The sequence below is a fragment of the Lissotriton helveticus genome, chromosome 3_1, assembly GCF_964261635.1.
Source record: "Lissotriton helveticus chromosome 3_1, aLisHel1.1, whole genome shotgun sequence".
NCBI lineage: Eukaryota > Metazoa > Chordata > Amphibia > Caudata > Salamandridae > Lissotriton > Lissotriton helveticus.
The window spans coordinates 1,624,388,664-1,624,404,269 of record NC_136061.1 but is presented as its reverse complement, the minus strand read 5'-3'; the positions used below and the strand labels follow the sequence as shown (position 1 = coordinate 1,624,404,269).

At 43.0% G+C, this 15,606-nt stretch overlaps 1 protein-coding gene across 2 annotated transcripts in view; it reads right to left on the bottom strand.

The window, feature by feature from the left end:
• The window catches only part of DPP10 (dipeptidyl peptidase like 10), a 1,755,202-nt gene that overhangs the window by 1,606,203 nt on the left and 133,393 nt on the right, over window positions 1–15,606 (bottom strand). The window contains exon 1 of one of the 2 annotated variants that reach the window (XM_078683980.1): window positions 4,257–4,729. The exons of the other annotated variant lie outside the window; for it this stretch is intronic. Coding sequence (XP_078540106.1) covers window positions 4,257–4,316 — 60 coding nt within the window. The 5' untranslated portion in view covers window positions 4,317–4,729. Of the gene's footprint in view, window positions 1–4,256; window positions 4,730–15,606 lie in introns of those variants that run through there. 2 annotated transcript variants of the gene reach the window in all.

The window sequence follows — 15,606 nt, the reverse complement described above, 5'->3', positions numbered from 1 at the left end:
GGGTCTTACAGATTAATGCAATCACTTGCAGATGGGGAAAAGCAAACAAAGATCCAAATTGCACTTCTTGTGACTTAAAATCAAAAGAAGACGAGGCTCACATCCTCTTTTTTTGCCCGCTATACGTAGCACCTCGGAAAAAATGGATTATACCCCTTTGTAAAAACTTGGGGATAAGTTCATGCAAAGAGGCAGAGCGTATACTTAGATCCTCGAACAGTAGGCTAATAGTATTTGGTTTGAGTAGGTACCTCCACAGTGTTTGTATAATTAGGAAAAAACTTGGAATGTTAATATAGAAAAAAAAATTATTTCATCCTTCTGGCTTTTAACTATTTATTTATAATTGTAATAACTGTTCTTAACAAATGGTCTAGTAAAAAAACCCCGGTATGTATATTCCTCTTTAAATGTATAATCAATGAATTAACCCGTAATTATATCTTGCACCGCCTGTATTTTTGTATATTATGAATGGTTGCTTAATTATTGCAATTAATTTTTAATGACAAATATGTGTAATGTGTATCATATGTGTGTTGGCTTTATGACAAAGTGTCGAATAAAAGCTTTTACAACAACAAAAAATAAGTACCAGTTGGGCTACCTCAAATTAAGCTCTGGATACAGGAGGTTCAATGTGCATTAAAGTCTAGCATACAATGATGCCTGTTGAATTTGGAAGCAGGGAGAGCAGGGTGCAGACCAGGAAACCAGGAAGTCTCCATAAACATAAAAGATGGGTTGAGAGGGAGCTTAAACGCACAGTCCTGCAACGGACTTAACAATCATGCATAATGCTGTGGATGGCAGGGCAGGACCACATGGTCGTTATCATGGGGAAATAAACTGGAATCTTTGAAACATATTAATTACCAAATGCAAAACTTCGAACACCACTTCAAAAACAAAGTATTTCGAGGAAAGGGCTAAATATGCAGTTGAGGACATTGAAAAAAAAAAGTATTCTACAAAATATAATGCATACATATTATTTTTTTTAAGTATGTTCAAGATATATTTTGTATTCCTTCATAAATTGAAAATATGATGCAGAGTAAATGTTATTGACATGAACCTAGAGCACAGTAAAGTTTATAATGTATCTAAGTAATTGGTTTAAATGATAGAAAAACTTTTACCACCCCGCACACCTGGTAATCATGTACTTGCCTCAGAAGGGTGTTACCTTGCTGGTGTTCTAACAAGTGACCTTCAGGCCTCATAATGTTCTTAGGTGCATCAACCCAGTAAGCTCTCTTAGCAGAAAATTGCAAGCCAATGTGTGCTGGCATTGAATCTGTTCTCCATTTGTGTCTAATTTATACCAGACTTGAAAAAGGTGGTCTTCAAACCTTTAATGACCGCCCTTTGAGCTACCTGTATAGAACACATCTTTAGAGTAGACGTGAAGTTCGGAGAAGAGACCACAAGTCTGAAGTCAAGGCCAATAAATTGGAAGTCTGCACCAGCAGCCATTGTTTAGTTTCCACACTGTCATAAGGAGGTTCTAATGGAATATGCATCTGTCTACGTGCCTATCTACATGTGTGTGTGTGTGGTGGGGGGGGGGGGGGGGGGGTCGTGATGTTTGTGTGTGAGAGAGTAAATATCATGTACTTCTTTTTAAAAGTGTTTCCCATAGAGGAATCCTATTATTAATTACTGTCTATGCATATGCAAAACAGAACAGACCATATGAGGAGCATAAAATGTATTCCTTCTGGCAAAACACATTATTGCTTTGGACCATTGACTCACTTCAAAATGACTCACTTGTATTTGTTTCCGTATGCTGCACCAACTAAAGTACCTGCCCAGTGATTGACGGGGCCAGTGGCACCATTCTGTCCATACATTTGTTCAAGGCTGGTCCTCAGTTGGATTGACCAGACCAGCGCCCTGGGCAGAATGAAAATGTTGGGGCTTATTTCTGATCCCTTGCTTCACTTTTGCGCCGCCAATGCATCACTTTTATAACGGACCAGCAGGGTAAAAAATGCGCCATGTTGCGCTGTTTACAAAGTGACGCATCTAGGTAGGTGCGTAATTTTGTAAACCACTGCGCCACAACATACCTGTGCCAGGTATAATGTATGCAGGGTGGGCGTTTTGACGCAAGTAAACCTCGTAAAATTGAAGCAGTGAAATCTAAGAGATTTCACTGCATCACTTCTAGGAAGCAAATGCGTCAATATCTTACACCTGCCACACAGCAGGCGTAAGACTGACGCAGGCACATTTGAAATGGGACTTGCCCATGTGAAATGACCCATTGATGAAGTTGCGTCACTATCGTGACACACTCCAGCAATGCGTCATTTTTGCGCCTAGAGATACGTCAGAAATACTGACGTATCTGTGACTCCTTGCGACATGATGCGTCATACTGTAAATATGACGAATCCAGCATGCTACAAGGAAGGCGCAATGAAAAGTGACGCATCACTGTTTTCACGCAGCGATGCGTCACTGTTCATAAATTAGGCCTGTTGTGTTTACAGTGGGGCAGGAGGGTGTGGAGTTGCAGTGTGAGGGCAGGCGGTATGAGGAAGATGGGAGCAGTGCAGGAGGTTGATGGGTTGCTAACAATTACGCTGAGGTACCTTAAGGGCTGATTACAAAGTCATTAACAGGCCCAATTGAAACCAAGTAGATGGACGAGCTGCTGTTTGCATGACATTTTCAGGCAGTTCCCTGCTGCGCCCCTCGGAATACTGCCGCCCTGTGCCTGGGTCCATCATTCCCATGCCCAAGGCTTGCCCTGCATTTTTTGTGTATTTCAGCTATATTCCAGTGGCAACATTTCAATCAGCAGGTTGTATAACCACAGTTCAAAGTTCACCTGTGGCAGCAGGTTGTATAACCACAGTTCAAAGTTCACCTATGGCAGATCAAATTATCATTCAACAGGTCTAACAACTATTCCCACGTTATCATACCAGGCAGCTGCCAGTTTTAAAAGTCCTGATGCAACATTACATCATAGCCCAAAAAGGTTGCCATACGCCAAAGCCTCACGGTGCTGTATTGCATTAAAATAAAAATGTAAAAAATGCATTTTGAGTAACTATACCCCTTATAACTTTGCTGTAGAAATGAGCTACTGATGATGCAAAAATAAAGAGAACTCGGTACGCATTTTCAAAAGACTACAGCCATTCATTTTAGATATAATAAACGCTAAGGTTCCATAAATCGTGTTTGAAAATGGGATGCAAAGACACAGGAAAACAGACGCTTCCATGGAGCCATGCTATGCTCAATTTAATCAGCCTGCTCCCTGCCTGGTCTCACTTCCCACCGCTACCTGATACCTCCAGCGACGATGCAAGAATTACAAGACTTTATGCAGCGTGCAGAGAGCACCATCTCTGGCGGTCCCGCTCGGCTCCTCTCTGGAGTGCCATAATTATCCACTGACCTAATAGCTGACAACCTCTACTTAGAGCAACTGTACTAATTGATGTAAACATGACGTTCCCTAAAGAGCTGCGCTTTCCAACCACCGCGAAAAATCGAGTTGAAATTAAAGCGCTATTCTTAAACCGACGCAGCACAGCGCCAATTGAAATATAATACCAGAAGGAGGCAAACGTATGAAATCAGTTCACACAGCATGACAGAAATCGCATTCTCAAAACTAACAGAAAACTCTCAGAACACCCAAATAAACCATCAACGGCCAGCAAGCGCGTCCAAAATGTAAATTCCTTCTTTTGCACAACCAAATAGTCCACGGTTTCTCAGTTGGGAGAAGATGTCCTTGGATTCTGGAATCTCTCGGATTCTGTAAGGTCATTCAATATTCTTTTGGGTAAAGATGTCAGCTTTTTGCAGCAGTCCCTTTCTGCAGAGATGCCACCACACACTAGAGGTGCCGCGCATACATTAATCAGTCGCCTCGTTGATCAGTCGGACACTTGGCACAGAGAAACCGCTTTTATTAGAAAGCAGATGGAAATGTATTAATGAACGTGACAGCAGTGTGTCGGTCAAATGCATTTCTCCCTTTCAGAATTTTGAATAATTGCCGCTTTTCCGACCCCTTCTCAAACACAACCATTTATGTAAATAATAAAACGGGACCGTGACCCTTCGTCATGACACATAAAACAGGCGAACAGGAGTTTGTGGGCTGCATGCAAGTTCGCCTGGTCTTCATTCAGCGGGGCTGGGGGAGGGGCGGGCGGCAGGGTAAACGAGCATCGCTCCCCCAAACCTGTACAGAATGACTTTCTGTGAGAGTGATTTACCTGCTCCTGCTGGTGCTGGCTCCTGGGACCCTGGCCGGGTTGTTCTTTCATGGCTGTCATTGTAGACGGCGCTGCCTCACTTCCTCACTGCTTCCTCAGCGTTAGGGACCTGATTAGACATCAATAGCATGACAAGCCTTTCTTCGTGCTCTCCAATTCGCAAAGGAGCAAGCGGCAGAAAACGACCAAAGCAAGAAAAAAAGGGGCGCTCGGTGACTGCTCCTCTAGCCCTGTCAGACTGAAGCCGGGGCTGCAGATGACGCTCAGATTGGCAGGTTCCTAAACGGTCCGCGTGACACCGAAGCCAAACACCTGAACCCGGCACTTGTCCCTCGCGCACAGTCTGAATGACATCCTGCAGCCTCCAGCCGGCGACCCCACGGCCAGCTGCCGCGAGGACTGCAAACGAGGATTTCCCAGGGCAGCAGGTGAAGGCAGCGACTCTCGCTCGCCGGTACCTCCTGCCTCCTTCTCCGCCAGACTTCACATCTGGAGCAACATCAAGTGTCAAGTTAGCCTTGCTTCCTCTGTTTGGAACAGCCCACTTACTCTGTGAAATATAGGGGTGTGTTGGCAAACCTTTGATGATATTAAATGTGGTCTTATTTTGAATCAGCGCTGACGCCCCCAAGAAAAATGCAATCTCCCGCTATCACATACCCCCCCCCATGAAATGACCTGACCTGTTAGTAACAAACATCAAGTAAAAGAATAAACATTACGCGTTAAATTTGGGAGGACAAACTATCTAAGAATTCTCTCTGTAAATGTTTAAATTAAGGTTATATACTTTTGAGTATTAGATGGAGAAAAACATTTTTTTTTCGTGACGTTGCAAAAATATATGTCTATTATTCTTTGTCTACCTGTTTTTATTAGCATTATTATTGGTATGTGCCTTAATTACATTAGATTTTTACGAAAATGAACACTAGTTCACCAATACTTTTGTGTAAAAGAGAGTATTCACACACACACAGACCCCCACAGACACAAGCACAGACACACATTGAAACAGAAAGACAAACAAAAACACAGATGCACATAGGCATATTCACCCTCAGGAAACACATCAAGACTTGGCTTTTTGAGCACTAGCAGCACCCCCCCCCCCCTTTCCAGCGCCTTGAGACCCTCACGGGTGAGTAGCGCGCTCTATAAATGTTTTGATTGATTGATTGATATTCACAACGTATCTCTGCTATCTGTACCCAAAGAAGACTTCTTTCAACACCCACATTTCACTGGAATGATGCTATATCTGTGAATTAATTTTCACAGTTAACGGTAAGGATATTGTGTTTATGACATATGGGTTTCAAACAATATGGAGGAGAATGCAGTAATTACTATTGTTTTACTACAGTATTCTGTGGTATTCTTTTCAATTCACAAGCGACTATTTGGAAGAAAAACATGTAATGTTTAAAAATGCATAATGAGTTCCACTATGCGTTTACCTTCTTTGTTTATTATCAAGCCAGAAAAAGTCCTCTGTGAAATTAATGAACCTTAATGCATGATGAGCATTTTTAAAGTTCACTCACACCACTTGTAGCATCTTGGAAATTAAAAAGAGATGTTTATTTTTATCCATATCAATGGTAATCATTTATCAACCGAAAAGGATGAAAGGCAGAGTACACAATTGGGTTTAAATATTAGACATTGAGTCAAACACAGATTCCTGAAATGGATGTGTCACTCCACTGGAGCACTAGAGCCAGCTGCCATACATGGTTACCTGATTTACAATTTTTTTCACAGTTAGTGAAAGGTGTAGTTATGGTGACCTTGCCTTTTCCATTGGGAAACAATTTCTGAATGCCGGGACCAGATTGGCCTTTTATCCTACCGGGCATTTCCAGAGAGGGTTGGAGCCACTGAATGCTGAGAGAAACCACTGAAGCCTGTGTCACTCTTTCCAGATCGAGCTCGGCGGCGATGGGTAGGTGCTTCCACACAGTCACGGGCCGATTGAGCTACACTTAAAGGTTCAACCCCGATGTACTGACCCGCCGACCACTCATGTGGCATGTAGTCCCTGACCATTAGGCATAGGATTACCCACACAGGTAAACTAGACCCACACCATACACATGCATGTTGTTCATTGCACATATTTCACTTTTATAAGGTCCTGATGAATCGCGGGTAAATATCCCCGGCGCGAGAAACATGTCGACCAATCTGTATTCTAGTCTTCCCTAGGGTCACTCCACCTAACCTGTTGATACCTAGAGAGCTAGCACCACGTTTTTAATTGCAGCAGGGGGACCCCCAGAATAAAGTGTTTCAGGCACCCCTTGCTACATTTTAAACCACTTCACTAGGCAAAATTGCCATCCTGCCCACACACCCGCACTTCACCATAAGGCTGTTGGATACAAAAGATCTCCGTCAAAGTGCCCCTCTTTGAGGTGAGCCCGTCGGGGATTGCACCGCCTCCCCAACGAGGAGCAAACTGCCAATGATGAACCATGACACCCTTTTGGGTGTGTGAGGCAATTACATCCAACCAAATGGATGCCCAACGGTGTTAGACATACACCTTCGGTCACGCCAACTATATTTAATATCCAGTTCCCTCTCCTTCCTGTAGGAACAGTTCAGCAACCCTCTTGTTGTATTACTTGCACCAGACACGGGCACACGCTGATACTGGACCTTCCACTTTTTTAAGTGGTAATTAGTGTCCGTTGATCGATTGATCACTCTCCCTTCTTTTTGATAAATACTCTTTCCAGATCCCCAGGGTTTGGTTGTTTGACGGAAACTTGCATGCCATTACCACGCATGCCTTTACCATGCCCTCATTACAGAGCATGCGTCTTCATCACACACGTCTATACCTTGCAAGTCTTTACCTTGAATATGCCCTTACCACGCATGCCTTTATAGTGATATTTTTTTGTTGTAAAAGCATGTATGGTAAGGGCATAGCTGACTTAAAAAATTAAACACGTAAGTATAGCCCCTATATGTATGTATACATATATATATATATATATATATATATATATATATATCTATATATATATATATATATATAGATATATATATATATATATATATCTGCTCCCAAGTTCCACCAGATCTCGCTCATCCGGTAAAGAAACAGCACTCACAAGGGGGGGTTTCAATCCAATCGATTTATTGGAACCCAACGCACACAAGACGCGTTTCGGCAATCAGCCTTTGTCAATTGTAAAACAGAGCCCATGGCGTTCGCGCAATTTTTAAAAAAATATTATATATATATATATATATATATATATATATATACAAAATCATGGGGCAACAACTGGCACTAAGCAGCAGCATAATAAAGGCACCAACTTGGGACAATATTGCAAAATGTTTGTAAATCATGCTATTAAGCAGTAACTGAATCAACATGCACGTTCCTAAAGACAGTGTTGGTGCATTCTGGGACCTGAAGTAATTTGCGCAGGCATATACCACTGGGTTTTTATTTTCACGCTCACCTGTGAACAAGACGTCAGTGACGTCGAAACGCGTAAGGAGTAGGAGCGTAAGTTGCACATGAAATGACGAATAAAGTCAGCTGCATCATCAGTCACTGTGGGGCTCTTTTGTTGTTCGTGGTCTAACCCGCAGTTCTCCAGGATCTCCGTTCCTGGTTCAGAGCCCGCCCTGCAGGACCGGTGACCCCCAGCAAAGTGGAGGTGTTCCTTGAGATGTTTATTGAGGGGGCATGGACCGCTCCTCACCGCTTGCCAGCTCAAATGGACGCACCGCAGTAATTTGGCAAGGACGAAGGAGAAAGGGTGAAGAGAGAGGGCGATTACTCTCTGTGGAACAGTGCAGATGTGGCAATTACTTCAAAATCATGGGGCAACAACTGGCACTAAGCAGCAGCATAATGAAGGCACCAACTTGGGACAATAATGCAAAATGTTTGTAAATCATGCTATTAAGCAGTAACTGAATCAACATACACGTTCCTAAAGACAGTGTTGGTGCATTCTGGGACCTGAAGTAGTTTGCGCAGGCATAAACCACTGGGTTTTTATTTTCACGCTCACCTGTGAACAAGACGTCAGTGACGTTGAAACGCGTAAGTTGCACATGAAATGACGAGTAAAGTCAGTTGCATCATCAGTCACTGTGGAGCTCCTTTGTTGTTCGTGGTCTAACCCGCAGTTCTCCAGGATCTCCGTTCCTGGTTCAGAGCCCGCCCTGCAGGACCGGCGCCCCCCAGCAAAGCGGAGGTGTTCCTTGAGATGTTTAGTGAGGGGGCATGGACCGCTCCTCGCCGCTTGCCAGCTCCAATGGACGCACCGCAGTAATTTGGCAAGGACGAAGGAGAAACGGTGAAGAGAGAGGGCGATTCCTCTCTTTGGAACACTGCGGATGCGGCAATTACTTCAAAATCATGGGGCAACAACTGGCACTAAGCAGCAGCATAATGAAGGCACCAACTTGGGACAATATTGCAAAATGTTTGTAAATCATGCTATTAAGCAGTAACTGAATCAACATGCACGTTCCTAAAGACAGTGTTGGTGCATTCTGGGACCTGAAGTAATTTGCGCAGGCATATACCACTGGGTTTTTATTTTCACGCTCGCCTGTGAACAAGACGTCAGTGACGTCGAAACGCGTAAGGAGTAGGAGCTTAAGTTGCACATGAAATGACGAATAAAGTCAGCTGCATCATCAGTCACAGTGGGGCTCTTTTGTTGTTCGTGGTCTAACCCGCAGTTCTCCAGGATCTCCGTTCCTGGTTCAGAGCCCGCCCTGCAGGACCGGTGGCCCCCAGCAAAGCGGAGGTGTTCCTTGAGATATATATATATATATATATACTACAATAATAGATTCCCTCATGGCCTATATACTTTATACATTGAAGCCTAGTTCATTTCATTTTCTAAGACCTACAAAACACAGCAATAACAATTTCTTTTGATTGTATTTTCAAGTGTTTATTTCTTTTTTATCAGTACTTTTCATTTTCTATTTTTTTTAGTTCATTCTATTCTTTTTATCATTTTAGACAAATATGGCATACACATTTTTTTCATCATTTCAATACATAAATTATCACCACTTTATATGATTCAACACATTTTATATAATACAAAATGGTTTTAGCTTTTTTCCAAAACAACCAAAGATAAAAGGAAAAAAGAAGAAAATCCTGGTTTACAACACTAATCACACTAGCATACTAATCTCACACAGGAACATACACTTACACACCAATCACTTCCAATCAAATCTGTACATAAGGTATACTGTCCAGCAGAGAGAACCTCTGCCTAGATGAAAAACACGGAATGTTTTGTGGGGTTGAATCTTTCGGATTTTTGATTGTCTTTAAGTTTCTTCCTATTTTGCATGCCTTGCAGGTCATGCACTTAGTAAATCCTTTTTGTGTTTTTTGGAGCCGGCTTTCTGGTTTTCTCATTTCAAAATGACTGTTGACCAAAGTGTCATTAAGTGATGGACCTTTTCTATATGAGATTAGTAGTCCATTTTCCATCTTTGTCCCTATGTCGGGATATTTTTTGATTACATTCCCAAATTTGTTAAGGATTTTTCGAATTTTAAAACTTTCTTTTTAATATGTAAGAATCAATTGCGGTGTGTCTTCTTTTTGAGATTCCAATTCGTTTTTGTTTTTGTCAATCAGTGTTTGGGCTCTTGTTTTTTGTCGTGCTCTGGTTTCTCCACGTCTGATGTCACTATGTTTATATCCCCTTTGGAGAAAACGATTTTCTGTTTCTCTGAATTTGTTCTCCATCTCCTTAGGTTCTGAGCAGTTCCTTTTCATTCATAGGAACTCTCCATACGGAATGCTTTTCTTCAGATTTTCGGGATGAAAACTCGTACCATGGAGAAGACTGTTTGTGGCAGTTTTTTTGCGAAACACTGTTGTATGAATTTTGTTTGATTTTACATACACTTTTGTATCTAGGAAATCAATTTCCCTTGATTGTATATTGTATGTGAATTTTAATCCGACCTCGTTCTGATTTAAGACCGCTATGTATTCAACAAGTTTCTGTTTTGATCCCCTCCACAAAAGGAAGAGATCGTCAATGAAAAGCAGTCATAGTGCAACGTCTGCAGTATAGGAGTCGTTTTCCTCTCTCTCAAACTCATTCTGGAAAGACCGGGCAAAAAATCAAATACTCAGGTATAGCTGTGATATCTGATCATGGAAGAGGAGGCAATAGAACACAAAAACTGCGACGACTTGAATCTAAATTAATCATTCGCTTCAAGACTAAAATCCCAATAGGGTTGAACGCATATGAGGAGATGTTTGTACATTTATAAAGGAAATCAGACAAAGACAATAAAGGGATTGAAATATTGGGAGTTTTAACCTGCTCATGAAGAACACTGTACATAAAGACACTATTTGAATGATATTGCAATAATATGAATTTGTATCACATGTAGTAAAAATTAAATTTTGTTCGTTTTGCTACCAGGATGAAGGTTCTGGTAAATGATACCAATTATAGAATACAGGCACTTAGCTAATACGTTCTACTCATATAACTGGCACAAGTCCAGCAAATAGAGTTTTTGATTGCCTTGGCCTTTGTGCCAAATACAATCATCATATTGTATCACTAATAGTTTCAGCCACTCAGGCGTAATTTTAGTTTAATGGTATCATTGTCCAGTTACCGCTCCTTGGTTGGCAAGCGATAAGTAGCATTAAAATATGCAACAATAATTTAGAAACTACTGAGCCCACAATGCCTCATTACGGGCAACCGTGGTGACTCAGTATAAAAAGTCTTGAAATTTAATTTAATTTAATTGCGGGTTTATATAGCGCTAGGAATCGACTCCCGGACACATTTAATCACTCACTCATACAGTCAGTCACGCACCTACTAAATCCTTCATCCAGACACTTCTACATCTACTCATTCTTCAATATGTAAAACATATTTAAACTTTACAGAAACACACAGTCACTGGATGATGTCATCAGTGATGTCATTTGAGATGTCATCAGTGATGTCATCAGTGATGTCACTGACCATGTCATGAATGATGTAATATGTGACATCATCAGCAGTGGATTGCGGGTGCGCGATATATAGTTAGTGCAACTAACTATATATGGAATTTCAATGGTTTTGTGTGAGTAAAATAAGGTTTTTTAAATGCTAATCCCTAACTATATATGGTCTAAAACCTATGGTTTTTTCAGTGAATTTTCAAGGTTTTTTAAATGCTAATTCCTAACTATATATGGTCTCTAACCTATGGTTTTTTCAGTGAATTTCAATGGTTTTTTAATAGCAAATATCATAAGCTGTCGAATGTCAAGTACGTGGTAAGTAAAAACATTTTCGTGTTTATGCACACTGATCTGCTTTGAATGCTGCCCCCCCCTCCCCCTCATTTCTATTAGGAGTACTCTCTCTTTGCAGATAGTGAAGGGTAGTTAACGCAGGCCTTTGCCCCCGTTGTAATCCGTCGTGCCTGCTTCTCTCTCCATTTGATTGATTGTTATCCAAGCATTTACTGTTTTAGAATTGGTTCTCTTTGGTTCATTCTCTATTTACAAACAAGCACAGAGTCGCAATACTCTGTTTAGTCTTTGCAGATAGCGAAAAATCGTGTAAAAAAACAAAAGGAATCGAGCAAAATCAGTAGGCCACTAATGGGATCTCTTTTTGACCTCGCTAAAATAGAAACATTAGGAACAACCCCTCATGACAAACACGAAACTATTGAGATGAACTGAACTCCACACCATGATGGCTGCAATACAACTCGGCTCCGCCACCCACCCCGCCCAAAATAACGATAAACTCTATGCAAATATTACAAATATATACAACACACCAGCAAAGTAACAGGGTAAAACATTTTATTAAACAACTATTTACATAACTATTTTATACTTTTTGTTGCCCGATCCGGCTAGCTCAATCGATCGAGCATGAAACTCATGCACTCTGATGGTTCAAAGTTTTGAGGAGTGCTTGTAACACTGTCTGAAGCCTATTTGCACTTGCTTCAGCTTCACTATTCTCAAAGTAAAGTGGGGGCTGTTTGAGGACGTGACTGCATTTGTGAACAATGTAATGCGGTGCCACCCTGAACCGCTTGACGGAGGCCCCCGAGGGACGGTGTGATGGCGCGGACTCGGAGGGGGCGCTTGGCTCCGGCTCCCTCCCCAAGTCGTGTTCTTCTGGTGTAGCCTGAGATCGCCCCCGACATAGGTGGCCGGCTCCCGGGATCAAGCGGAACTTTTTGCCTTTTGGTAACTCTTCCATTCTTGACCTTGTCCCACAATCCGTTTCACCTAAAGACACGCTGTAGTGTGGCGCCCCTTTACCATTTCAGTTGCCATTCCGCCCGCTTTTGCTACACTGTGCCTCTTCCGCTATTCAGCTGTTTACCGCCCGCTCTTTCGACTACAGCGTCTCGCTCACCATGTAGTTGAGTTGCTCCCGCTCTTGCAGTGCAGCGATAGCCGGCTGCCACAGTACTCTCAAAATGGCGGCCGGCTCTTCAGATTTGGGCGTGGTCCACTAAAATTGCCCTGCGACACCTTGGAACTCGGACGCTTGTCTGCTAGAGATTGGGCTCCATTCTCGAAAGCGTCCCCTCAGCCTTGAAGATTCTACAAAAGTCTTGGGGGCCCCCGACTCCCGCAGGCTTCTGGTGGGGAGCGGCTAGCATTATTGCTCGTCGAATGGCCACGACGGAGCTACGAAATGGTGGTGCTCTCATGCTAACGCCAGCTTCAGTCTGAAACATCCAGAAACACTGTAGACTACCAATTCGATCAGTTCCGGTAGCGCCCCAACGTGACCCGGTAGAGAAGAACTAGCCCTCCCCTCTTTGACTGATGGTTCTTGTTGCCTGTCCCTTCTGTTGTCATTTAACAGAACTATTTAGCCTGCTGAAAGGGGTTGTGTTCCGACCGCTGGTTGGTGGAGACATTTTGACTATATTCTGGACCTGCGTTGTCGCGTAATGCGTCATATGACGCGCTGCGTTAGCGCATCCGGAAGTGATCCGGGGCGCGACGCGCAGCGCGTAACGTAAGCATAACAGGTCACGTGACTTGTTAATAAAACTTTTCATTGGTTCATTTTACTTTTCTTATTCTAATGATGAAAGGCTTGGTCATATGACCTAAAAATTACGCTTTTTATTACTTTCGAACATTATTTTTTCTTAAATATATGTTATAATGTTCCAGGCTAATGTACTTTCCCGGAAAATTTACAACTGTCCTGCAAGTAAAATATATTCCTTTTTCGAGAAAAAGGGCGTTTCTTCGTCCCATGACGGAGCCGTTGAGCAAAAGAGGGTCGGCCTGCTGTCTTAGTCGCCGATACGCCTGAATATGAGATTCTTATCGATCACTTTATGTTGCAGGAGTAGAAAACACAACAGCCCTTGACCATTTATCTTTACTGCGTTCCTGCGTATTATACCTTTTACCCTTCATGTAATTGGTCTGCTTTATTTCACTTGCCTTTTACTGATTCTAAAACAGTGACTATTATTAAAAACTTTACCAATGTATATACTACTACCATGTTTTCTTTTAAAAACCTTTATTGTGAAAAAGTCATTATACAAATACGGGCCTATAACCACGTGGGCCGGCCACGGAGCAAACTGTAATCGTATATGATGAGTAGACATTTACACTGTAGAGGAACGTAACGGGCGGGCCATTAGGTTGCAAGAACTAAAGTGTCTAACAGTTGCGGAATCGGTGGACGTACATTTTATAATTAAAATACGACAGGGCCAGTTACAATAAAATTATCTAGATATACATTTGCGGGCAAGTACCATGGGTGACGTTAATTCGAACTTTCAATAGTACAGTAATCAATAACACATCAGAACTTAATATCAATAGGGATATCGAAATATTCAATCTATTCTCGTCCCCGCCCGCCATGTGCTTCAAAACTGCATACGTATCTCGTGATATCAAGGTTGTGCAACCAGTACACAACAAGGAGTTACGAGTCCCATTTATTCCGGCGCCATTTTGGGCGAGGACGGGCAGGTCCAGGATATAGTCAAAATGTCTCTACCAACCATCGACTATGATGATGTTCATATGCTGTATTTATTAGAGTAACACTCATCTGTCCACATGAAATTAATTTGCCACAATCTAAACATGTCATTTTAATCTTTCCAAAGTTCTTCTAAATATTTGGGACCGTTTCCCTTGCCTCTGATGCTGTCAGTGCCACTTCTTTGATGAATGTACTGGCAGGTCGGGGGTTCTCCTCCAAATCTCTCTTTTATGCAGCACTATAATTAATCGGTGCCACCTCTCCATATGATGATGCATGGTATAGTTTCCATAACTATATTTTTTTTCGGTTCCTCTGGAGATTACATCGTGGCAGATGAAGCGTGTAACGTACCGGGCATTTACCTTTTTTTGCATGTAGAGGAAAGGAAAAAAAATTCGAGCGTCCGAGTTCTAAGGTGTCCCAGGGCCATTTTAGTGGACCAGGCCCAAATCCAAAGAACAGGCCGCCATTTTGAGAGTCCTGTTGCAGCCGCCTGTCGCTGTAGCATCAAGAGCGGCCGAAACTCAGCTGAATGGCAACTGAAACGGTAAAGGGGCGCCCCACTACAGCAGACGAGCCTCCACCTAGGAAGGCCCGTTCACGCCGCCTCCCCCCCCCTTCGGGCACCCCACGCCATTATTCGGAGCAGGATTGTAGGATGGCCACACCAGTACGGCAACTTGCTAGACACCACCTCGGTGCCTACCGAATCTCAGCGCCTTGTGGTGTCTTCTATTCAGAAAACATTGTTGTGCTGCCTTCGACCTATTCGCCGCAAGTGCGCACGCAACTCAGCTGCATAGCTTGCTAGACACCACCTCGGTGCTAACCGAATCTCAGCGCCTTGTGGTGTCTTCTATTCCGAAAATATTGTTGCGCTGCCTTTGGCCCCATTCGCACATCGGTCCGCTACTGACGCCATCTCACAGGCCAACGGGGCGCCCCACGCCGACTTTCAGCATTGTAGGATGGCCACACCAGTGCGGCAACTTGCTAGACACCACCTCGGTGCCATCCGGATCTTGGCATCTCAGCGCCTTGTGGTGTCTTCTAATCCAAAAATATTGTTGCGCTGCCTTTGGCCCCATTCGCACATCGGTCCGCTACTGCCGCCATCTCACAGGCCAACGGGGCACCCCACGCTGACTTTCAGCATTGTAGGATGGCCACACCAGTGCGACAACTTGCTAGACACCACCTCGGTGCCATCCGGATCTTGGCATCTCAGCGCCTTGTGGTGTCTTCTATTCAGAAAATATTGTTGCGCTGCCTTTGGCCCCATTCGCACA